Source organism: Diaporthe citri (assembly GCF_014595645.1).
Source record: "Diaporthe citri strain NFHF-8-4 chromosome Unknown scaffold_4, whole genome shotgun sequence".
Lineage (NCBI taxonomy): Eukaryota > Fungi > Ascomycota > Sordariomycetes > Diaporthales > Diaporthaceae > Diaporthe > Diaporthe citri.
The window spans coordinates 2581382-2603549 of NW_025064849.1; the positions used below are offsets into that span (position 1 = coordinate 2581382).

The following is a 22168-nucleotide window of genomic DNA, read 5'->3' on the forward strand; positions in this document are numbered from 1 at the left end:
GGTGGTTTAACTGGCTCTATGGCAGGGTCTTCGGCAGCCAACCCAGTTCGGAAGTTATACGAATGCGACGGACCGCAGAACCGAAATAAATCAATGTTTGGGCAGCGTTGTCATCCTTTGGCGCATCGATTCTTCGGGGGGGGGGGGAATATCGACGGGTGAAGTTGGATGCGAGGTTGATTTTCCAGCGGGATCTCGGCGCTAATTGCCTGCCGCCAACGTGTACTGCCTGTTATCGATAAGCCTCCCACTCTAAATTTTTGGATAACTCGCCCGCCTTTCGCAAGTTTTGTTCTGTTTCGCTGCTTATTATTTTGGGGACGACCAAATCGAAAATGCCAGGACGTCAATCCCATGGTCGAAGCCTTCTGGGTAACTCGCAACCCAAAGCCTCGAAGCGACCCAACCAGAAGTCCAAAACGAAAGCCCGGGCCCACGCACTCGATGCCTTCGCCATCGCTGGAAAACAAGTCCAGCCGGACCGCATGACAAGGCGCGGCAGAGACCTTGAGCTCGACCCCGAGAGAAAAGCCGGGGGCGGCAAGCACCGTCGGGACGAGGATGACGAAGACGACGAAGAAGATGATGAGGACGAGGACGAGGGTCCCCGCAAGAAGCGCCCACGACAAGACGCTGCCGATGATGACGATCAAAGCGAAAGCGATGGCGAGGAAGTGGATGGCGGCAGTGATAGCGAGGGGCACGAGTGGCACGTTGGTGTCAACTCCGACGATGACGACTCGGAGATTGAGAGTGACGAGGCCTTTGGAGAAAGTGACGACGAGAAATTCGACGGCTACGCTTTCGGAGGCGGTCAAACGCAGAAAAAGAAGAAAAGAGATGAGAGCCCTGGTGATGAAGATGGTGAAGAGGATGATGGCGGCGATGACGGTGAATCGCTGGGCTCGGATGCTATCGACCTCGCCGATGCGCTGATGCAGTCCTCAGATGAGGACGATGAAGGCTCCCAGGGAGATACCGAGTCTGGGTCGGACGAAGAGGACTCGGACTCAGAGACCGATGTCGACGACGAGGATAGCGATTCCGACGAGTCTGACGATGAAGTAGTTCCGGCCAAGCGGGCCGAACTTGATCAACTGCTCAAACGCTATGCGGATCCGGACGAAAAGGACACAGAAGCAAACAGTGGGCCGCGCTCAAAAGACGCGAGCCTCATACAAGGCCTTGGGTTGTCGGACGTCAGGGACCCTCTCATGAAGAAGAAGTTAAAACAGATGAGAAAGGAGGAAAGAGTTGAGGCGGGCAAGAAGGGCACATCCAAGAGGCTTGATGTACCACTCGCCAGGCGACGACAAGACCAGCTAGACCGAATTGCGGCGTACGAGCAAACGAACAAGACGCTAGACAGGTGGAACGACACAGTCAAGCAGAATCGCCGCGCGGATCACCTCATGTTCCCACTTCCGGACACTCTTACCGATGCTGGCCTTGACAATGGCGAACTTCTTCCCTTAACCAAGAAGACCGCTGGCACGGAGTTGGAGCAAGCAATTATGTCTATTATGGAGGAGTCCGGTCTCGGGCCTGCTTCTCGGTCACAGAAGGAACAGGAAAAGAAGGCTGATGCCAATGACGAGGAGCAGACCATCTCTCGCTCTGAGCTGAAAGATCTCTGGGCTCAGCGCCGCAAGGAACGTGAAGTACAGTCTCGCGAGCAGAAGCGCGCAAAGCGCATCAAGAAGATCAAGTCCAAGACATACCGCAGAGTTCACCGCAAAGAGCGACTGGGCGAAGAAGCCAAACTGCATGAGGATATGAAGGCCACCGGGGAGATTGATTCTGAGGACGAGCGCGAGGCTGCCGCCCGGCGGCGTGCTCTGGAGAGAGTGGGCGCAAAGCACAAAGACAGCAAATGGGCTAAGATGGGGTCCAAAGTCGGTCGCGCTGCGTGGGATGACGATTACCGGGCGGGTCTTACCGATATGACCAGGAGAGATGAGGAGCTGAGAAGGAGGGTCGAAGGGAGGACTGGTGGGAGTGAAGGTGAAGAAGGTGACTCGGATGCGACATCTTCATCGGGGGATGAGGACGGGAACTCCAGACTGCTCAAGGAGCTCGATGGAGATGACGAGGACGAAGAGGACGGTCCACATGCCAATCTCATGAAGCTGAAGTTCATGCAAAGGGCCGAGGCGGCACGCAAACAGGAAAATGATGGGCTCGTAGCGGAAATCCGTCGTGATCTTGAATCTGGATCCGAGCAAGAGGACGAAGACGACGCTGAGGTCCAGGTTGGACGACGATCTTACGGCCTCCCAGAACAGAAGAAGCGCCTGCTGCGAGAAGTAAAGCTCTCGGTTGCCAACAGTGCAAAGGAGAAGACCTCGAAGGGCGGACTCTCGAACAACAACATGCACACCTCGTCTGCGACAGACATCAACGATGCGTCATCAGCCCCGAGCGGAGCAGGTGCATGGTCACGCGGGAAATCAGCTGTTGTTGAAAGGAAGAAGAAGAAAGTTCCAGGTGACAGGCGTGAGGATGATTTGGAGCTACATGACGCTACACTGGCCAGCCAGCCACCAAAATCTTTCAAGACCAAGACCAAGACGGCATCCAAAGGAGCAATTGAGGGCCTCTCGTCCACTTTGCAAGCCGGGGACGACTCTTCAGACGATGAGATTCACCATCCCCTTGCGGTCCGGGATCTTGACCTTGCCAACCACGCTTTTGCGGGCGATGAAGTCGTGGCTGAGTTCGAAGCAGAGAAAGAAGCCATCATGTCAGAGGACGACGAGAAGATAGTCGACAACATGATGCCGGGCTGGGGCAGCTGGGCCGGCGAGGGTATCAGCAAACGGGCCTTGAAGCGCAATAAGGGCAAGGTGATGACCAAGAAAGAAGGCATCAAGAGGAAGGACAGGAAGGACGCAAAGCTGGAGCGAGTCATTATCAATGAGAAGAGGAATCGCAAGGTAAGCCTGGTCATTCCGTCCTGCTATTGTTGATGCCGAAACCAAGAACGTGGTCGCTAACCCTGCTTTTCATCCAGAACGAGAAATTCCTCGCCTCCCAGCTCCCTCACCCTTTCGAGTCCAGGCAGCAGTACGAGCGGTCTCTCCGCCTCCCTGTTGGACCCGAATGGATGACGAAGGAGTCATTCCAGGCGTCGACAAAGCCGAGGGTCATCGTGAAGCAAGGAATCATCGCGCCCATGGCGAAGCCCACGATTTGAGTGTCACCGTCTTCTCGGAACTACGTCCTGAATTTTCGATCTGGTCAGTGCCAGTCCAAAGTTCGGGTACTGTGGATAGAAGGATAGCCGTCTCACATGGGTCATAAATGATACATCAAATCACTTGCAGCGTGAAAGCTGCTACATCCCCTTGTCTGCAAAGCTTACTTCTGTCACTAATATGGTCTCACGACACGTGCGGATAGACTGCAGAGACAACTGGCATCAGTTCTTTGCCTGTACGGCCAGCACATCGTGCAAACACTAACAGGATCGACTGCTTATGAAAATCCTCTACCAGGGCCCTGCTGTTTTGGTAATTCTGTTGGTGGGGCGCCCAGTTGGTATCGCCCTCATGCGAGTTCCCCGGCGGCGAATTCCGTGAGAACATGACGACACACCACAGCTCTGACATTTCAACAGACAGCACGACGTTTTGAAAATTTTCTTTTCGTTTATTTTTCACCCCGCCCCCCTTAATTCACCTTTCCCTAACACATTTTTGATTTCAATTTTGTTCATATGAATTCGCCGCTCCCAAGGCGGACGATTCTGTCCCAAGACCCACTTGATACAGTGGGACGTTCGTAGTTGGGCCGCGTGGATGAACTCTCAGCCCCCCTGACTCTCACTCTATAAGCCTCAATGATCGACACCCTTGACAGGAGCATTACTTCCTCCCATGTCTTCCATTGAAATTCCGGGTGGCAACAAAATTTCCTTCGGGGCCTCGACCTTCGGAAGTTTCCAGCCTTGAAACTCCTGATTTTTCTCTGTTGAGGCATGCTTGCGGCACTTCAGATATCGCGAAGCTTGTAATGTGGAGCCATCCGGTCGGGCGCGAATGCGTCTTCATCATGACGGAGAAAGATCTCCGGATGGGTCCAGTCTGGCGTAAAACTTGACCCTCGAGGCCTTGGACTCGCAGCAATGCTACAGCTTTAGGGGCTTCAATTACGTCAGGAGGCACTGCGCTGCCACCATGGGACAACTGTCGCCTGGTGTCGTCTGCTCGATAAAAGCGAAAGAGTCACTCGCCGGATGATATGGAAAGCCTCAGCCCCTCAAGCTGTCCATGTGGTCTTGCCGCAACTTGATCGGATTGTTGAGGTATATCAATGCCTAGAATTGTACGGAGCCACAATTACTGCATCACAATAATTTTGAAGATCTCGCCATCTGAGTCCAGTGATTTCAACAACCCTCTGGTTGACACACCCAGCACCATACAAAGCCTGCTCACTTGGTGTCCGTTTTCGTTGAAACTACTCTAGGTAATTTGAATCCGCTTTCCCTGCTCATTCTTTCCCCAAGAAGTAATCATTGACAATCCTTTTAGGGAGGGCGAACGTCAATCATGTCTGCAGAAGAAGCTCAAGAGCCTCACGGCGGTCGCCGTGATGGGCCGCACGACCCAGAGCGAAGACAGACAAGCCACCTCGAGAAGAATGATGACACAGACGAGTTGAGTGAACCGCCCGTCGAACAGGACGACTACTTCCAGCGTTCGAAGCAAGACGTAGCTTCCAACAGCACGCGCCGCACAGGTCAATCAGCGGAAGGCAGCTCAGACAGAACCAAGCGCCGCCCGGCGATGGCTAGTCGTCCTTCCACGTCCGCATCGTATACCCTAGGGAGGATGCACGAAGACCCAAAGACCTCGGATAAGATATCACGCGTGGTGGCACAGCTGGACGACGAGGGCATGGTGAACCTGGAGCAGCTCGTGTCTGAGTTTGCCAAGCAGAGGTCCAAGCCTAAGGGGCAGCTGACTTCTTCGGACTATCGCGACCAGAACCCGTGGTATGATCAAGAGAGAAGCAGGCCGAATTTCAGTCTCGGTGATACCCTGCCACACGTCGGTGAAGACAGCAGTGAAAGGACCCCCGGGCGTGATCAGGTATGTGCTTCCCCAAAATCATCCTCATGTGCTCACCTGTCCCGGATTCCCCTCCGCATAACAACATTTCACCACTCTAGATTGCCAACCCCATGGTGGTTTTGTATTTCTTTTCTAACCGCTCTTAATTTCCCAGGAGAGAGACAAACCTGTGTTCAGTCTCGGCGAACCGTTGCCCCATACTGTGCGCAGACCAAAATCGTCCAAGAACAACGACGAGGACGTGGAGCAGGGCCTTCGCAAGAGACCAACCAAAGAAAAGGCCGCGGACTCGGACGACACTCTCCAGGAGCCGCGGCCGCAGACGTCGCGGCAAAAGCAACAGGACGACCAGGCGGAGGGCACTGAGACGGCCAAGAAGTTCCAGATCGACGCGGACAACCACGGCGGGCAGCGGGAGAAGGACGCGGTCGAGGACGGCCGGACGGACCCCAACTCGATGCGCAACTGGTGGGCGCGGTTCCGCGCGAAGTACCCGGAGCTGCTGGCCGAGTTCCTCTGCACGGCCATGTCTGTGTTCCTGGGTGTTGCGGGCACGCTTAGCGTCAACCTGTCGAAGAACCAGGCCTCCCAGTACGGGACGTACGAGACGCTCTGCTGGGCGTGGGGGCTCGCGTTCATGTTTGGTATTTATATGGGTGGTGGTGTCTCGGGCGCCCATATGAACCCGGCTATTTCAATCTCACTCACGGTGTACCGTGGGTTTCCCTGGAAGCGCTGCGTTGCGTACGTTGTCGTGCAGGTTCTCGGTGCTTTTGCGGGCGGGATTCTCGCGTACGGGCTTTACTACGATGCGATCATGGAGGCTGACCCGATGATGTAAGTGCCGGCCCTTGTTTCTTTGATCGTACATGCCCGGATGCAACATTTCGCTAACCCAGGACGTGCATATATAGGACCGAGACATACACAAGCTGGTTCGCCGTCCCACAGCCCTGGGTCAGCCCAGCCACGGCGTTCTTCTCCGAGTTCCTGGGCGGCGCTGTTATAATGGTGGCCGTGCTCTCGCTCGGTGACGACCAGAATAACCCACCCGGCGCGGGCATGCACGCCTTCGTCCTTGGCTTGCTAGTAGCCGTACTAAAAATGACGCTGGGGTACAACACGGGGGGCGCGATGAACCCGGCTGCAGACCTGGGCCCGCGCCTCGCCGCCCTGGCCGGCGGGTACCGGACAGACGACCTCTTCAGGACGGGCTTCTGGGCTTATGGTCCTTGGGGCGCCAGCGTGTCTGGGGCTCTTGTTGGGAGCGCTGTGTACGACGCTGTTGTTTTCGTCGGTAGCGAGTCGCCTGTCAACTACCGCTGGTCGAAGGAGCAGCACAAGTGGCGGGCGCTCATGAGGAAGTAGTGGGAGCACTTTTTATATTCATACAGTTTCGTGTATGGTTTTCTTTTTTGTCTTCTCACATGGTACGGCGATGGAGTCTTAGAAGCACGTCATTAGCGAGGATATAATCGGAAAGCGGGTTATTAGCGAGTGTGTATGCTCTGAACAGTTTTTGCAGAATGTTCTGATATCGTATTTCGTGTTTAAATGGCAATGTGGAGGGCCTCTTTGCTTGCCATGGGCATCAGCATTCTATCCACAGCATCCTCTCACCATTCCTCTCACCGTCACCCGGCCACCTTCAACTGGATAAATGTTTACCCAAGGCATCACTTGACCAACAGTGCCATGTCAAATCAAGAAATCATGAAAGCAGGTCATGAAAACGCAGTATTGATTTCTCTGCCGTGTCTCTGATTTCCATTCTTGTCGTTTGTCAACGCCCCCTTTTGCTTTCGAAGTCACTTATACTGTGACAGACGTACCTTGGCCTCGACAAGCATTTCAGCCCTTCCTGTACTTCCTCCACGGATCACCATCCCACCACGGGTCCTTCTTCTCCCCGCCACTGCTTTCAGGAGTGCCGGCGGCGGGAGTGTTGTTCTGGGACTCCCGCAGCTTACAGTCCTGGCACACATGGTCGACCGCAACGTCCTTGTGCTTGCCTCCCGCCCCGAGACATGACTTTCCCTATCGCTCTGGTCAGCCGATGGATCTCAGAACGAGGTGGACTTCCGAACATATGATGGCCCTGGCGGAGGGAGAGCTGTGATAGAGGTCGGAGGGTGAGGTCGAGGCTGGGCAAGAGAAAGAGATGAGAATATATGTACAAATTCGGGGCAGTTGTCGAATTTGTTGAAGGCGCGGTGGCCGCACTTGAAGAGGCTGTTGATCTGAGTGCACATTGCTGACCTCGTCAGGCGTCAGGCAGGCACTGGCAGCGGCACTTGCACTTGTTCAGTGAGGGCGAGAAGACCCGGTAGTGGGCCGAGGTAACAAATGAAACTGAATGAATATTCTTATTGGGAGGCGAGGCCAGCGGTTCATCCACCTAATAGTGGGAATCCGGCTGGGGTGGTCCTGCGTGGGTGTTCTGGATCAGAACATTTGTGAGATAACTGAATGAGATGATGCCCTCGTCCACCTAATAGTGGGAATGGGCTCAGATGAGGAAAGAGAGGTGAGTGAAAAGAAGACACTAGGGACGCGGGAAAAGCAAAAGAGAGAAGGAGAGAAGCATGGCCACGAGACTTTTTGTAGTCGTGCAGATATTAACGACCCTCCCGGGGACCCATGCAGCGGGAACATTCGGTCTGGTCTGATGTATATGCAGCCGGGTCGATCCAAGATTCAACGGCTGGCCAGGTTTCCCTCCGGCATTTTTCATTCCTCGCGTTCCTGTTGGGTACAAGAGGCTTCCGGTGCTCGTCCCCGTAGCCGGGCAGCCTGCAGCTGTCACTGGGTTTTGACAGCCTGCATCGAGATATTGGCTCCGGCCATGCGACCTCCCCAACCGAGGGCCCCCACACCCCTGTTTATTTCTTCCTCCCTCTCCCACTGCCCTCACCCCCCCTCGAGATGCAATGCATCCCCTTCCAAGGGGGGGCAAGTGCTTCGTGGCGACGTACATTACATCCGCGCTCGTAAATGCAGGCCGAGGATGATGGAAAGATGAAAAGGCGGGCTTCATATCCCTTTCCGTTGCTTGTCCCGCCGTCGCGAGGGTGCTTCTCCCCCACGAGCATCGGACGCCGTCCACACCTCCCAGCTGCGGGTCGACACTTGACGATAGGCTGGCAAGGCCCACAAGCTGCTACGCTGCGGGCACGGAGGGGGGGCCTCACGCGTGTGTGGCTACCTCCAGGGAAGGGTAGGGTAATATAACATGATGTGGACTGCACAACACATTGAACACATTGCTGCAGTGGGAGGCGATGGAGACAGCAGCAACCCTTACCCTTCGAGACATGGTCCGCCTCCGGACTGCGCAACATGACCTCTCACTTGTCACGCAGTGGGGGTCAATGCTCAAAAGCAGTTGTGATGGGGTAAAATAGACTACTCACTCATCTAACAACCTCACCTCCGCTCCAAGACTCACCGGTGCAGAAGCCGGCAATCATGGCGCCTGACTTATCCACCAAGAACATCTCCTTCATTGGTAAGTGAAAAACACCACATAGGGAAGGTCCACCCCACCCTTGCCTCTACCCCTCGCCATACCAGCAGAAAGAACCCTCGAACCGCAGGCAAGAGACTCATGAAGCTGACAACCACTCCACAGGAGGCGGCAACATGGCCGCGGCCATCATATCCGGCCTGGTCAGCAAGGGCTTCGACAAGCAGAAGATCCACGTCTCGGAGCCCTGGGACGTCAACCGCAACAAGATGGCCGACCTGGGCGTCAAGACAACCACCTCCAACCTCGAGGCCGCCTCCGGCGCCGACGTCCTCATCATCGCCGTCAAGCCCCAGGTCGCCAAGACGGTGTGCCAGGAGCTGGCGGGGGCGTGGTCGTCGTCGCTATCGTCATCAGCAGGCCTGCCGCTGCTCGTGTCCATCGCCGCCGGCATCACGAGCGACAGCCTGCGCGCCTGGAGCACCACGTCCGCCGGCAAGGCCCCGCCCGTCGTGAGGGTCATGCCCAACACGCCCGCGCTCGTGGGCGAGGGCGCGAGCGGCCTGTACGCGGCCGGCGACGTCTCGGCTGAGCAGAAGGAGCTCGTCTCCGCGCTCATGAGCAGCGTCAGCAAGGCCACCGAGTGGGTCGACAGGGAGGAGCTGCTGGATGTTGTCACCGGCCTGTCAGGTGAGACAAAAGATCCCCTACCCTACTCAGCTTGATTACTCTGCTGCTCCGGGTTCCCCCTTCATTAGACCCGCGGGACTGCTGTTCATATTCTAACCCTCCCTCGACCTCAACAGGTTCCGGCCCGGCGTACTTCTTCGCCATCGTGGAGCACCTGGTCGCGAGCGCGACGCGCCTCGGCCTCCCCGAGGAGCAGGCGACGCGGCTGGCCAAGCAGACGTGCTTCGGCGCCGGCAAGACCATGCTCGAGTCGGCCGAGGCGCCCGCGCAGCTGCGCAGGAACGTCACCAGCCCCAACGGAACCACCCAGGCCGCGCTCGAGAGCTTCGAGGCGTCCGGCCTGGCGGGCATCGTCGACAGGGCGGTGGAGGCGGCCACCAAGAGGGGCGAGGAGCTCGGCAGGACGCTCGCCGAGTCGTAGGACCCGGGCCTCTCCCGCCTCCCTGCCCCTGGACGCCTTTCGCTCGTGCCGGACTGCTGCTGGCTTGTGGTTATTTGGCTTTGAATCGCAGCTAGATTGGCGGCGTGTCACAATGCCATCATTTACCACCGAGACAAGTCACCGTGGTCTGGGTTTTGTAAGGCAGATTTGGTGACACTATTCAGAACATGGAATTGGCACAACACTCGAACCCGAACGCCTGGGCTGATGATTGCAAAAGTCTTGACCACCCGCCCTTGATATTTTTACAAAGTGACAAAGGAAACATCCCCAGAACGCCCACGTTCTCCACCTTTGCCTGCCTCGACTCCCTGGTCCCGACTCCTCAACTTTTCATCAAGCAGAACCTGCCCTTGTAGACATCCTTGAAAAGGAAAAGCGGTCAACGTGTGGAACAGGTTTGAACTTGTCGCCCTTCCGCTAGCGTTGACACGACACTATTCTAGTTCTCCGGTAAAATTCTGGCTCCTGCTTGCTCCACGTACTTTCCAATGCCAGACTTGAACAATTTTCGAGGAATAGTTTCCCGTATGTAATCGACTAGCCAACAGTGGTCCAAAAATCGGAACCCGCGAAGGGAATGTTGAGGTTGGATCACCAGGTCTGTGGCCGTTGATTCGAGGTAGAAATTATCAGAACATGGAAGCCAGCATGTTGTTGAGGGCGTCACTGGGGGTGGCGTAGAAAGCCAAGGCGATGATAACGTATAAACCGAAAAGCATAGCTCCCTCGAGGTAGTTCGATTTGCCGTCTTGGACAACGTAGGTGACGACGAGGACAGAAATAAAGAATGAAACCGTTTCGACTAGAGGTGCGCAAGTAGTGTAAGCCACAGGACCCACAAAAAGATGCCGACACAAGCTTGGGAGCAATATTGGCAACTTACACGTCTCGAATTGGAAATCCATTGGCCGATCGATGGCCCAACCAAGTAGAACAAGGAACGGCGTCACAAGGAGGGCAATCTGTACACTTGATCCGACAGCAACTCCCATGGCCTGCATCAAAAGGTCAGTATCTGCATCCAGCGCACAGGGGGAAGGCGTCAGCCCTATCGGGACCTACCAGGTCCATCTTGTTCTTGATAGCCACAACACAGGCCGTAACGTGCTCCGCAGCATTGCCAACGATCGGAATGAGAATGAGACCAATGAAATTCTTGCTGACCGCCCCGGTCTCGACGATAGGGTCGATAGCGTCGACAAGGTAGTCCGCGCAGAATGAAATCACAACCGTCGTGATGATGAGGATTGCCGCTGCAGACCAAGCGCTCATAGATGATTCTTCGCCTTCCTCTTCCTCCTCCTCCTCAGCGTCATCCTCCCCCGTGGTCTCTGGCTCTTCAGGGTTGAAGAGGTTCTTGTGCGTCCTCAGTTGGAAGAACAAATAGAGGCAGTAGAGAAGCAGCAAGATGACGGCCGTCCCGCGGGATAGTATCAGGACGCTCTTGTGGGCGGCGACTTTGTCTTTGTCACTTTCGAGGACCATGAACAGAGTAGCAGGAATGACCAGTGATGCCGAAGACAGAGTCATCAGGGAGCAGGCAGTCTGGGCTGTGCCGGAAGCAAACACCTGCTCACTGCCATTGCCGCGCGCATCTCGCATGTTGAAGATGCCACCAAGGAAAAAGCACATGCCCATGACCAACAGCAGGTTCGAGAGGATAGACCCGAGCATGGAGGATTTGACCACCTCGATTTGGTTGTTCTGCAGTGCAATGATACTCACCTGATGAACACGTTAGTCCACGTAAGTCCAGTAGCATTGCCAGGATGGGCTACTCACGATAAGCTCGACAGCATTACCAAATGTGGCATTCAGCAGGCCGCCGAGAGTCTCGCCCAGCTTGGAAGAGATCTCCTCGGTGGCGAAGGACAGGATGGCGGCCAGAGGTACGATGGCCAGGAAGTTGAGGGTGAACACAAGCGTAGGGCTCCACTCGGACACGCCGGCAACGATGCCGAGTGGAACGAAGAACAAGAGGACATTGACATAGTCTGTATATGATAATAAGAACACGGTATGGGCGGGAGGAGAGAGGTAGAAGCGATCGTCTCTTTCGGAGCCGAGCTTGGGCGCAGGAGGCACTTACTACTGAGCAATGTGATCTTGAGGACGTTCCAAACGTGTACTGGCCACCTCACAAAGGGGTTTGGGCTGTCCAACCCAGGTGTGTCTTTCCCTAGGAAAACCTGGCCCCAGAAGCCGCGGCTATTGTGGGACGAGCCACCGCCGTTAGGGACACCGACCAAGGGCGTGTGTTCATCGACGTGACTCTGGCCCTCGTCGTCGGCAGTGCCGTTCTGTCCGATTTTGAAACTGGGCCGCATTCTCTTTAGTTGTTCTCGAAAGCTGACGTTTGCTGTTTTGCGGCACGCCGCATTGTCAGCGATTTAACTTTGCAAGGCACCGCGCGTTACGGAACGCTTCAGGACGAACAGTGGTGTCGGCGAGGCGAGCACGGGAGCTTGGACCAGGGGTGTAGGGTGCTGATGACGACTAGAGGGAGGTCGGGCATGAAGCTACTCGGCAGAGCTGGCTGGAAATGCAAGAATGGGATTGGTGTTTCACGGTTGTGAGAGGGTGGGCGAGAGGGAAGGGTTATGTGCGACGCCAGCTTGAGACCCGGAAAGGCGACCGGAGCAGACGTTAAGGGGATACAGTCAGGCAGGGCCGCGCAGACGGTTGGCTGAAAAGTACTCACAAACCATTGTCGTAGGAGAGCCGCTCCGTGGTGCCAAGGTATTTTAGATTGACAAGGCGCACAGCCTGGTTGATCCAAGAGCACGTGAGGGCCAGGGGCAAATGTACCAAGGGGAGACTATCAAAGCTTCACAACTCGGATCTGCGCAGGACAACAGGAGGATGTTGGAGGACAGTCAGTCCTCGGTGGCTGGTGAGCAATAAGCCCGGCGCTGATCGCGGGCAAGAGGGTGGGGTCCCAGTGAAGGATATGCTCGAGGTCGGCGGAGGGCCAACGTCTGGAGGGGGGACAAGACCCAAAGCGCGGGAGCTTATTTGGAGATTAGGACGGAGCTGCGGTGCTCAGTTCGATGCCGTGGCAGGCTGAGCGCGAGGTGGTGACGATGACGGATGGCTCATCTATTAGCTTGGCTGTGGCTGGAACACCAGTGGAACCTAAGCCAGAGTGCTGGCGGTCTTGGCTGATTCCGAGTCGAGATTGAGATGGATAAACCGAGGGTCGCAAGTAGTTGGACGGGAGAAAGAGAAGCCAAGGGGAACAGGCCGAAAGTGCGGACGGGAGACCAGAAACAAAGCAGGACTAGGAGGGCGTCGAGACTGAGAGACTTGACGATTTGATTTGGCTACTGGAGCCAACAAAAAAAACGACGTCAGACGGTAGTTCCCACCTAGAACAGGAACAAGGCCCTTCTATTCCCGCTCTCTTTTTGTGTGTGTCGCCCTCTCTCGGTGACGAATTGCTGCTGGCTCACTCGCCCGGGCTGTTACCTAGCGGGTTCTTGGTCGAGGAATATCACCCAAGCTTCCACGTCACTTTGCGGCAATTTCTTGGGTACAGGGCAGACAGACTGACGGGGCGTGTTTGGACGGCGCACATGTGCTGTGATTGAAACGGGCCTGATGCTTGTTTGAGGTTCTGGGCAAGCTTTCGAGAGTCAAGATCGCCTTGAGCTTTGGCGCGCCTGGGCAACGGGGCTAGCTGTCGGAATTTGGAGTCGGGCGACGACGTCAGATTGGCCAATCCCGCTGCTTTTGGTGGGGAGCTCCCTAGGCTTGCCCCAGAACGGGTAGCTTCAATGTCCGGGCCTGCTGTGCGACTGCAGCTTGTCCGATCACTTCTCACTTTTCCCCCTACAATATTAAAGTCGATGTCGCTTGGCGCATGGGCGGCCTCAATTATTCTCGTGACACTGCATACGGTGGACGACATCAGCAGGCCGACGTGGCCGCTGCCTCCCAATCACCTCCATCCCGCTCTCAACAACGGAGAAAAAAGTGGCCAGTCCCACTGCACACGCCTGCCTGGGCATTCCTGCTGCGCGCATTTTCACACCCGCACGTTCCTGCAGTGATTACGCGGTAGCATCTGTCGAGCCTGAGCTTCCTGCGAGACGAGCCGCGGCCAGCTTCGATTCGTCGCGTTGCCTGCAATAAGGCAATGACACTGACTCATCCACGTGGGAGCCTTGGTCAGCGCCCTCTATCTGAGCCTCAGGTCGAAACCAGACGGGCCCCCTTCCTCCGCCCCCAATCCGGGCCCCGACGCTCCTGCTGCCCCTTGAAACCATGACCGAGAAAGACGAGCACCCCGTATATCCTCAGTACTGCTTCCACCCTCTCTCCTACAATCAACAGGTTCTGCCCTCTGAGGTCCGGCAACATTGGGAGCCTTACCACGCATCCGGGCTTCGCAGGTGCGCCGATCACAACCTTCGCACCGAGTCATTCGCCCGCCCTAATCCTCTCGCAGGACAAGACGTCTTCTTTCACAGAAACCTTCCCCTACGATGGGTCCGTATCGCCGGCATGGTAGTCGCCGTCGACGAATTCCCCCACCGGCGCATCTATACTGTTGACGACAGTGACGGCTTGTGTATCGAGTGCGTTGCAGATGTGTCGAAACTCGACTCCCACGAATCTGCGAAACCGGCCACCACGACTGTTCCGAAAGACGTCGACGTCGGCAGTGTCGTGGATGTCAAGGGCGGCCTGGCCTTGTTCAGAGGTAACAAGCAGATCAAAATCGAGAAGATGACAATCCTTCGCTCGACGGATGAGGAGGTGGTCCTGTGGGAGAAAGCCAGGCAATTCAGAGGTGACGTGCTGGACAAGCCTTGGAAGTTAACGGACCGGGAGGTCAGGAGATGTCGCAAGGAGGCTGAGAGGCAAGACTGATCATCCTGTCTCCTGAGGCCCCATGCGCGCTCACTGGGATTACCACCTCGCCTTCATCTTCACCTACACAACTAGCCTGCGACAGGCAGAAGCGGTATCATTCCTAGAATGCGACGCAGCGGCCCGGATTCAGCTTTCTGAAGCTCTTCCCCAATACCTGCAACGAAGTCTCCAGATCGTTACCCAGCTGACACTTTAGTACGATATGACCAACATACTCTTTGACGACGACGCTCGACGCTGTTGCGTCTTGGCAGTGAAGTTAGATGTCGATGCCTCGCCTGGCCTTGGCGGAACAAGTCACCCAGCCCTGGCAGCTAGGCAAAGTGGACTGGATCAACGACAAATCTAAACCGTATCAGCCAGTGTTGCACCCCTGCGCGGCGTATCGCGCATGAGTGCGGCACAGGATCTAGGGATTGTACGCGCGCACAGCAACAGAGCAGCCTATTTTCGGCGCACGCCAAGCCTGACCATCATGGCCGCCCCTGGGGCCACAGTAAGCGCACAACTATTTGAGGATGGCGCCACTGTACGGATTGCGAAAGCCCTTCATGGGAGCCTCCTGCGCGATGGACCCGAGACCCCGGTACGACCTAGATGACCTACCAGATCTGGCCTTGGCCAAACAACGCATCCAACCCCATGTCCCGATTTAGCAGCTTCAACAGCGACCACGGCGTTGGTGGGGCCGTGGACTATCGGAGATGGGCGGATGGCGAATCATCAGGATCGTCAATGGACGAGTTGGCGCGCCCCAACATCGGCAGCCATGGATGATGTGGCTACAAATGCACGATTTGATGGCTACTTCATAATACTGACACAAAAGAACCACGCAGCACTGCATGGGCTTTCCGGTTGATGGCCGCCCCGTGACACCGGAAGGTCTTGTCCCTGCACGCAAAAGCTGGACGTTGAAGCAGAGTCGGCCCTCTCCAAGCGGTGCTCGGACAGTGCCAGATTGTAGGTCTCCACGACCGCCAATCCACGGCCTCTCATTCAAGCGCCCAAGCCAGAATCCCACTTTTGCGCATACCCATTTATCCATGCATTATTTCGGCAGACTTTGCATCCATCCAGGACTGCCAAAAATGACATGTGGTGTCACTAGATCCAGCGGCAAAGCATCAGGCCAGGAATTGTAAAGACTGCTTGGCAGCTGCCGACACCTTCGGCCTGCTTTCCGGACCGAACAAGATGCGGCACCAGTGCATAAGTAGACCCTCGGGCCCGCCCAGACACTGCGCCTGGCCAGTAGGTGTACATGTGGTCCAGGCTATGTGCATCTTTTGTAACCCACAACACGTGGAATACTCGTGCCTGCACCCGGCAGCGGAATCCTCATGCCGGGACTAGCACGGTTTGCCTTGCTACCACCCTGCAGTGGGTATGTATCTGAGAGGCATTGGAACTGTGGGAGAACGCCCCCCGGGTTTGATATGCCCTGGCCGGTGGTCCTTCAACACCATCCTCACTCACCCCTTGCGCTAGGTTGCTAGCCCCCCCAATCTATCCCGAATGATCTCTTGCGCATAGTTATTACGTTCTAAAAAGGACGACGGCAGTTGTTCTCAAATGGCCCAGAGCGTCCCAGCGCCGTGAGATTCTCTCCGAATCGTAACAACAGATAGTACAACTCGAAACAGCCGCACGAGGCTCGGGAAGCGCTGTTAGGTTTAGCACGGCCACCGAGCGTATAGGGACGGGGGTGGGGTGAGATTCAGTATTGTGTTTTTGAGGTGGCGGCGTCCACTACCAACCCAACTCCCGAAGCCAGGACCCGCGAGGCGGCGCGAGCACTAGGGGGGAAGCTGACAGCCCTGGGCGAGTCTAGAATTGCGGAAGAGCTGTTCTAGAAGTCCAGGCGAAAAGGCAGAAGCAACGGGATGGCTGCGCGATCTGAAGGCCTGCCGTGATCCGATAGTTTTGGGGGGGGGGGGGGGGGGGGTGATGGGCGGTCTCTTTCGGTCAAGATGCTCGAGTGCCCCAGGTGGCGGGCTACAAACTGCGTTCGCAGGCCCATCCCGTCCCAATGTCAATCGCGGCCGATCTGCGTGCTACTTACAGTGTGATGACTATGCGATGAGAAAGGATGACTGACTGCGGCCGAGGTGCAGGTCCGACAGAGTAGGATGAATAGGAGGATCGGGCAATTCCGGCCGAGGGCACGGCTCTCAGGGCGCTACGCATCCTAAGAAGCCGTCTATCAATTTACTATACGGTCTGTACCTGGGCCATGACTGTAAAAGGAGAAATGGATGTGCACTGAGTGAGATGAGCGCCACAGAACCACCTAGAGGTAGGCAGGTCTGGCTGGGTGATACCCGAAGCAATGGGAAGATAGGTCACAGGCTGGATCAAGCAGATGGCGTAACAGCCTTGCATACCTCTCCCTTCCTTTTTTTCCTCTCCTCACTATTTATTTTCCCTGAAAAAAGAAAAGAATTTAAAACACCCTGCGGGTACAGCTTTGGCTGGCACATTCTTAGCAATTTTGAGGTGGGTCCTACTCATCCTGTCATCATATAGCGACGGATGGCGATCAAGACGAAGGATGAATAGGGCCACGGACGGAGGATTCAGAGTCTCACGTTCTCGCCTGGGATTTGCGCCCTGACAGGCCGGAGCGGGTTTGGGTTCCTGGCTGCTGGGCCCTGGCTCCTCACTCCTCCGCTGTTCTGCTGGCGCTATGCTGGCTTGGCTTCACCGTCAGCTGCCCCGGCCCACACGTTAGTCTCCCCCTGGAGGTGCAGACGAAGGTGCATACGGGCAGGCAGGCTTGAACTCACGAGACGAGCCTGTGGCAGCAGCCATCAGCAACGAGGGCAGACTGATGAGAAAGAAGCGTTCCAACGGCAGATTATCTACTGCGCGCCAGTTCTGCGCCAGTGTTGCCGGGGCAGGCCAGCGTGTCGCGGGAGGGGAGGTTGGAGGAGCAGGAGCAGACTAACCTACCGCACCCAGGCAGGCATGGTACAGTCCCTGGACGAGGCGACTGCACCATTTCGACCCCGCATCCCGGTCCCTGTTCCCGCAGCAAAAGCATCACCACCCACCTGGTGCTGGGCTGCAAAGCAAGCTCAAGCCGCCACCATCTAGGCCTAGCCTCCTGGACACAAGCACACAAGCACAGAAGCACGGGCAAGAAGATGCAAGGTTGGGGTCGGCAGAGTTCGAGGGGGAAAGCCCATCTCCAGACCGACTGCCCACCTGCCTCACCTGTGCAACCTCGCCCGCTCAACCAACGCACCCGTACCTACACGTAGTAGTGGTCTGGCTGTCTCTTGCCTACCCTTTTCCGCCGCATCATCACGACCAGCCAGCCGGCCGGCCAGCCAGTCTCCTCTCTCCCCCTCTACCCAGTTATCCATCTGCAGCGCCTGCATCCTCGCCCGCCTCGTGAGCCAGGCAGATCCAGGGGTTCCCAATTGCCATCAGCATCCCCGTCCCCGTTCCTCATCCTATCCACCCCACCACTAGAAGAGGCACGCTCGACGCACGCACTTGGTCCAACCCACTCTCATTCGAGTCCAATCCAATCCAATCCGGTCCAGCCAGCCCAGTCCTGTCCAGTCAAAGTCCAATCCGGCCCAGTCAAAGTCCACCACCGACACAGTCCAAGGCCAGGACTACCTCTACCTGGAGCAAATCCCCCCTCCGCTTCCTGCCTTGCCTCTTGTTCGCCGCTCGCCGCTCGCCCACCCTTCGGACCTGCCACCCGGGGCCCTTTACCTCATCAGACTCTGCAGCCGTCTATTGCATCCTCCATTCCTCTTCCACCGCTCGACCGCTTCTGTCAGCGTATTATTCTGTAGACTACTGTCTTCCTTATTCTCATATTTACAGACCTGCAGCCCAGCCTGCCTGGTCGATTATCGTCCTGTCACCTCCCGCCTCTCCCACCAATCTCTCCCAGCCATTCGCTGGCTGCGGCTACTTTGCTCCTTTCCCGCATCGACAACACCGGGCTGCTCACCTCCACCAAGCCAGCCCCGATTCATCAACGCCCACCCGCTCGCCTGTTCTGCCTGCCAGAACAGACCTGCCAGCCTTGTCAGACACTCCACGATTTGTCTGCTGCCCTTCTCGAGCTTACAACGAGCTATTGCGTGGTCCCGGTCCTGTTCTGTGATACGTCAGGACAAGGCGAGTCAACGGGCTCTTAGAGGCACAGGTACAACACCGGCCGGTCTCCACCTAGCAGGCAACCTCACCGACTGAGCTGCGTCGCCGCAGACACACGAGCCGACACCTGCCGCGGTCCCTACGATCATCTAGCACCCGTCACCTGTCAACTGTCAACTTCTTCCTCAGCAGGCCCTCCATAGCCATAACAAACCTCGCGTCCACAAAGGACAGTTATCTTAAACCAAAACCATCTCCACCTGCCACCTGCCACCTGCAACCCCTGCTTCTGTCCTCGCTACGCCCGCCCGCCTGCCGAACAAAGCCAAGTCGAATCAAAGCCGCTCGACCTGGGTTATCCGTCTGGACCAACGAACCGACTGAAATGTCTACGGTTGTACCATAACTCAACCATTGCCTTTCGAGTTCGAGAGCCAGGGCGGTCGCTCCAATGGGTAACAGCCAGGGCAAACCCGTCGAGTTTGACGGTGAAGGTGCTTATCACTCCATCCGCCCCCTACTCCCTCCCTGATTGCTTCGGCCCCTGGCCTGCGCGTCGTCGCATTGTCTCTGCACGTTCGACTGACAACCTCTGTCAAACAGTAAACCTCAACCACTTTCGACTGCTGCGAGTCGTCGGCCGAGGAGCCTTTGGCAAAGTACGCATTGTTGAACGGAAAGACACCAATCTGTCGTTTGCCTTGAAGTATATCCGCAAAGATGAAGGTACGCAGGCCGACCCACAAGCCAGCGAAATTTGCTCTTGGTATGGTCGCTGACATCGTAGACACCATACAGTCGTCCGGTCCGAAAGCGTACGAAATATCATACGAGAGCGCCGCATGCTTGAGCATGTTAATCACCCTTTTATCTGCAACTTGCGGTACAGCTTTCAGGATATAGAGTACATGTGCGTTCTCCACCACAACAGCTCGTTCCCAAACTGCGATGTGATACTTATTCCACGCCAGGTACCTTGTTGTTGATCTCATGAGCGGCGGCGACCTTCGATTTCACATCTCCAGGAAGACCTTTACGGAAGAAGCCGTCAGGTTCTGGATCGCCGAGCTGGGGTGCGCTTTGAGGTACATACATGGTCAGGGCATTATCCACCGTGATGTCAAACCGGACAATGTTCTCCTAGACGCAGATGGCCACGTACATCTTACGGATTTCGTAAGGACACCCCCAACCGATGCAGCATTACCCTTGTGTGCTAACGGAGTTTTTACAGAACGTGGCATCAGACATCATTCCCGGAAAAGTTCTGACGAGTAAATCTGGCACACTCGCATACCTTGCCCCCGAGGTGTATGCAGGGCATGGCTACGACAGACGGGCTGACTGGTGGTCGCTTGGAGTGCTCTTCTATGAATGTATCTACAACAAGGTTGGTCATCCACATGAGCACATGTTCAATCCAATTTGCGGACCACACGGGAGCTCGCGTGAAGCACTAGATTCACGATAAAGTTTATTTGCGGTGGGGTCGAAAGCTAATATGTCGCACAGAGACCGTTTGAGGGGAATTCTGAGAACGCTTTGAGCACCGTCATACAAGCGGCCAACCCCAAGTATCCAATCACACAGCCACCCGTCTCCCTGCTTTGCCTGTACGCCATCAAGGATGCATTAACTGCAGACCCGAACAAAAGAATGGGTCGCACATGGGAGTCATTCACACAGCATGACTTCTTCCGGGTGATCAACTTCGAGGCGCTCGAGAGGAAGGAGGTAGAGCCAGTGTTTGTCCCTTCATCCGAGAAAACCAACTTCGACGCAACATATGACCTCGAAGAGCTCTTGTTGGAGGAAGCTCCCCTGGAGGCCCGGGCGCGAAGGCAAAAGCCACGGGAGCGGCTCAAGGACGACGCCACAGACAAAGAAATCAGGGAGGATGAGCTGTACAGGATGATAGAGAGCGACTTCAGACCGTTTGACTACACCGTGGCCGCTTACAAGAAGTAAGTCATGCTCATGCACCGTCTCGTGCAGCACGTACTGACTCGGTCATCAACACAGGATCACGGAGGGCAGCGCGGATTGTGAGCACTCTGCGGCAGGCGTAAATGGTTTGCCGGATGCACAACAGCCACAAGCGCTAACCACAAACGATGCACGGCCATTATCACAGGCGACAGCCTCGTCCAATACGTACCAGGCGGGAACAGGACAGCCGCTCGCGCCCTCGCGGTCTTCAGAGGCCAACCCGACGTCACAGCAGCATGCAAAGGGTCTACACAACAGCAGAGAGCGCAAGGGCGGCCCTGGGCGCCCACCTCCCTTGCCCCCATACCCAAACTCATACACGAATTCGAAGCATGGAAAGGCAGCTGGCCCCAAGGGCATCTTTGTTGAGAGCCCCACCGGCGGGGTTCAAGTCACGCTTGATGGTGGTGGCAGCTGGTCTGACCTGGCGCGGCAAGACGCAACACTTCCTGCGGACGCAGCTGGCGCAGGACAGGAGGGTGGCAAGGTCGAGGCTAGTTCCGGCGGCGTTTTTGGTTTCCTGAGTAGGAAGAAGGGAAGAGGCAACAGCCCAAAGCCGAAGGAAAGGGGAGTGCTCGGGAAAGAAGGTGCTCGAGTTGTCATCGGTTAGGCATAGTTCGGGTCGTCGAGCATGACCGGCCAGGCTATGGTTGCGAAGGAACAGGAACAGGAAAGTGGGCGGAGAACCAGAACCCTCTAGTCCGACTCAATAGCCCCCGCGGGCAGGACTGTTCAGCCAGAAGATCGAATCGTCGAAGCTGGAGCCTGCTCCGAGTGGACTACCGATGGATAATCCAGTCGTCATCGCAACAGTGGCGATCCTACTCCGAGAGGGCCGCGCGAGAGCCCGGTGGCCAGAACGCGAGGAGCAATCGAAGTTCCTGCGAGCCGGTCGCGGTTAGTGGGGGACTGACGGCCCATCGAGACGTACCTTCACAAGGCGAAGATTTTCGAACAAAGAACGGCGGGGTTGCGCCTCGGGTGTTAGAAGTACGGCACAGAGGTCACGGAAGGGGTACCTTTACCGGCTTGCATGGGGCGGCAGTGTCCTATTTTCGGTTCGCTTCATGACGTCCCCGTCCGTGTGCGAATGTATTGTTCATGGGTCTATTGGCGTCTTTGATAGAGAGGGTTGGGTGGGTTGTATTGGTTGCAGTACAAGCTTGCATGAGGTTCCGGATTGGGAATCGCGGAGTCGTTTGGTGCATGAGCGAGTCGAGATATGGTGTGCCGCCTGTCATCTCCATTCCCTTTTTTTTTTATCACTCCCACGCATAACATTTTTTGTCAACATTAGCACTTACCAAGCATGATTATTGGAGGCTCAGACAGCAGGCGAGCCCAGTCTCTGGGACTCGTCAGTGGGGGATGACCTACTGATGGCATGGTAAAGGGGGACAGAGAGAGATCATAAGTAGCGGAAATACCCAAATAGTTCGATCAGTAGATTTGGAAAATCAGTCTTTTCCTGCGTGCCCCTCACGGAAGAGTATCAGA

The 22168-nt window shown here is 56.2% G+C and overlaps 7 protein-coding genes across 7 annotated transcripts; 5 read left to right on the forward strand and 2 right to left on the reverse strand.

Moving 5' to 3' along the window:
* Positions 1 to 335: 335 nt before the first annotated feature.
* INS49_009864 (uncharacterized protein) lies at positions 336 to 3196 on the forward strand (the record flags this gene model as incomplete). Its single annotated transcript, XM_043170592.1, has 2 exons — positions 336 to 2936; positions 3014 to 3196. 2 exons carry the CDS (start codon positions 336 to 338, stop codon positions 3194 to 3196), a joined length of 2784 nt encoding a protein of 927 aa, XP_043025157.1.
* A 1357-nt stretch (positions 3197 to 4553) lies between these two features.
* INS49_009865 (uncharacterized protein) lies at positions 4554 to 6446 on the forward strand (the record flags this gene model as incomplete). Its single annotated transcript, XM_043170593.1, has 3 exons — positions 4554 to 5096; positions 5233 to 5915; positions 5993 to 6446. The coding sequence occupies 3 exons, from the start codon at positions 4554 to 4556 to the stop codon at positions 6444 to 6446; spliced, it is 1680 nt and encodes a 559-aa protein (XP_043025158.1).
* Positions 6447 to 6929: 483 nt separating this feature from the next.
* Positions 6930 to 7330, reverse strand: INS49_009866 (uncharacterized protein; the record flags this gene model as incomplete). Its single annotated transcript, XM_043170594.1, has 2 exons — positions 6930 to 7115; positions 7256 to 7330. 2 exons carry the CDS (start codon positions 7328 to 7330, stop codon positions 6930 to 6932), a joined length of 261 nt encoding a protein of 86 aa, XP_043025159.1.
* A 1216-nt stretch (positions 7331 to 8546) lies between these two features.
* On the forward strand, positions 8547 to 9655 carry INS49_009867 (uncharacterized protein; the record flags this gene model as incomplete). The annotated part of the gene is made up of 3 exons (XM_043170595.1): positions 8547 to 8586; positions 8710 to 9234; positions 9351 to 9655. 3 exons carry the CDS (start codon positions 8547 to 8549, stop codon positions 9653 to 9655), a joined length of 870 nt encoding a protein of 289 aa, XP_043025160.1.
* A 653-nt stretch (positions 9656 to 10308) lies between these two features.
* Positions 10309 to 12006, reverse strand: INS49_009868 (uncharacterized protein; the record flags this gene model as incomplete). The annotated part of the gene is made up of 5 exons (XM_043170596.1): positions 10309 to 10481; positions 10563 to 10674; positions 10742 to 11404; positions 11462 to 11673; positions 11769 to 12006. The coding sequence occupies 5 exons, from the start codon at positions 12004 to 12006 to the stop codon at positions 10309 to 10311; spliced, it is 1398 nt and encodes a 465-aa protein (XP_043025161.1).
* A 1939-nt stretch (positions 12007 to 13945) lies between these two features.
* INS49_009869 (uncharacterized protein) lies at positions 13946 to 14554 on the forward strand (the record flags this gene model as incomplete). The annotated part of the gene is made up of 2 exons (XM_043170597.1): positions 13946 to 14073; positions 14152 to 14554. The coding sequence occupies 2 exons, from the start codon at positions 13946 to 13948 to the stop codon at positions 14552 to 14554; spliced, it is 531 nt and encodes a 176-aa protein (XP_043025162.1).
* Positions 14555 to 20338: 5784 nt separating this feature from the next.
* On the forward strand, positions 20339 to 21281 carry INS49_009870 (uncharacterized protein; the record flags this gene model as incomplete). Its single annotated transcript, XM_043170598.1, has 2 exons — positions 20339 to 20646; positions 20705 to 21281. 2 exons carry the CDS (start codon positions 20339 to 20341, stop codon positions 21279 to 21281), a joined length of 885 nt encoding a protein of 294 aa, XP_043025163.1.
* Positions 21282 to 22168: the final 887 nt, after the last annotated feature.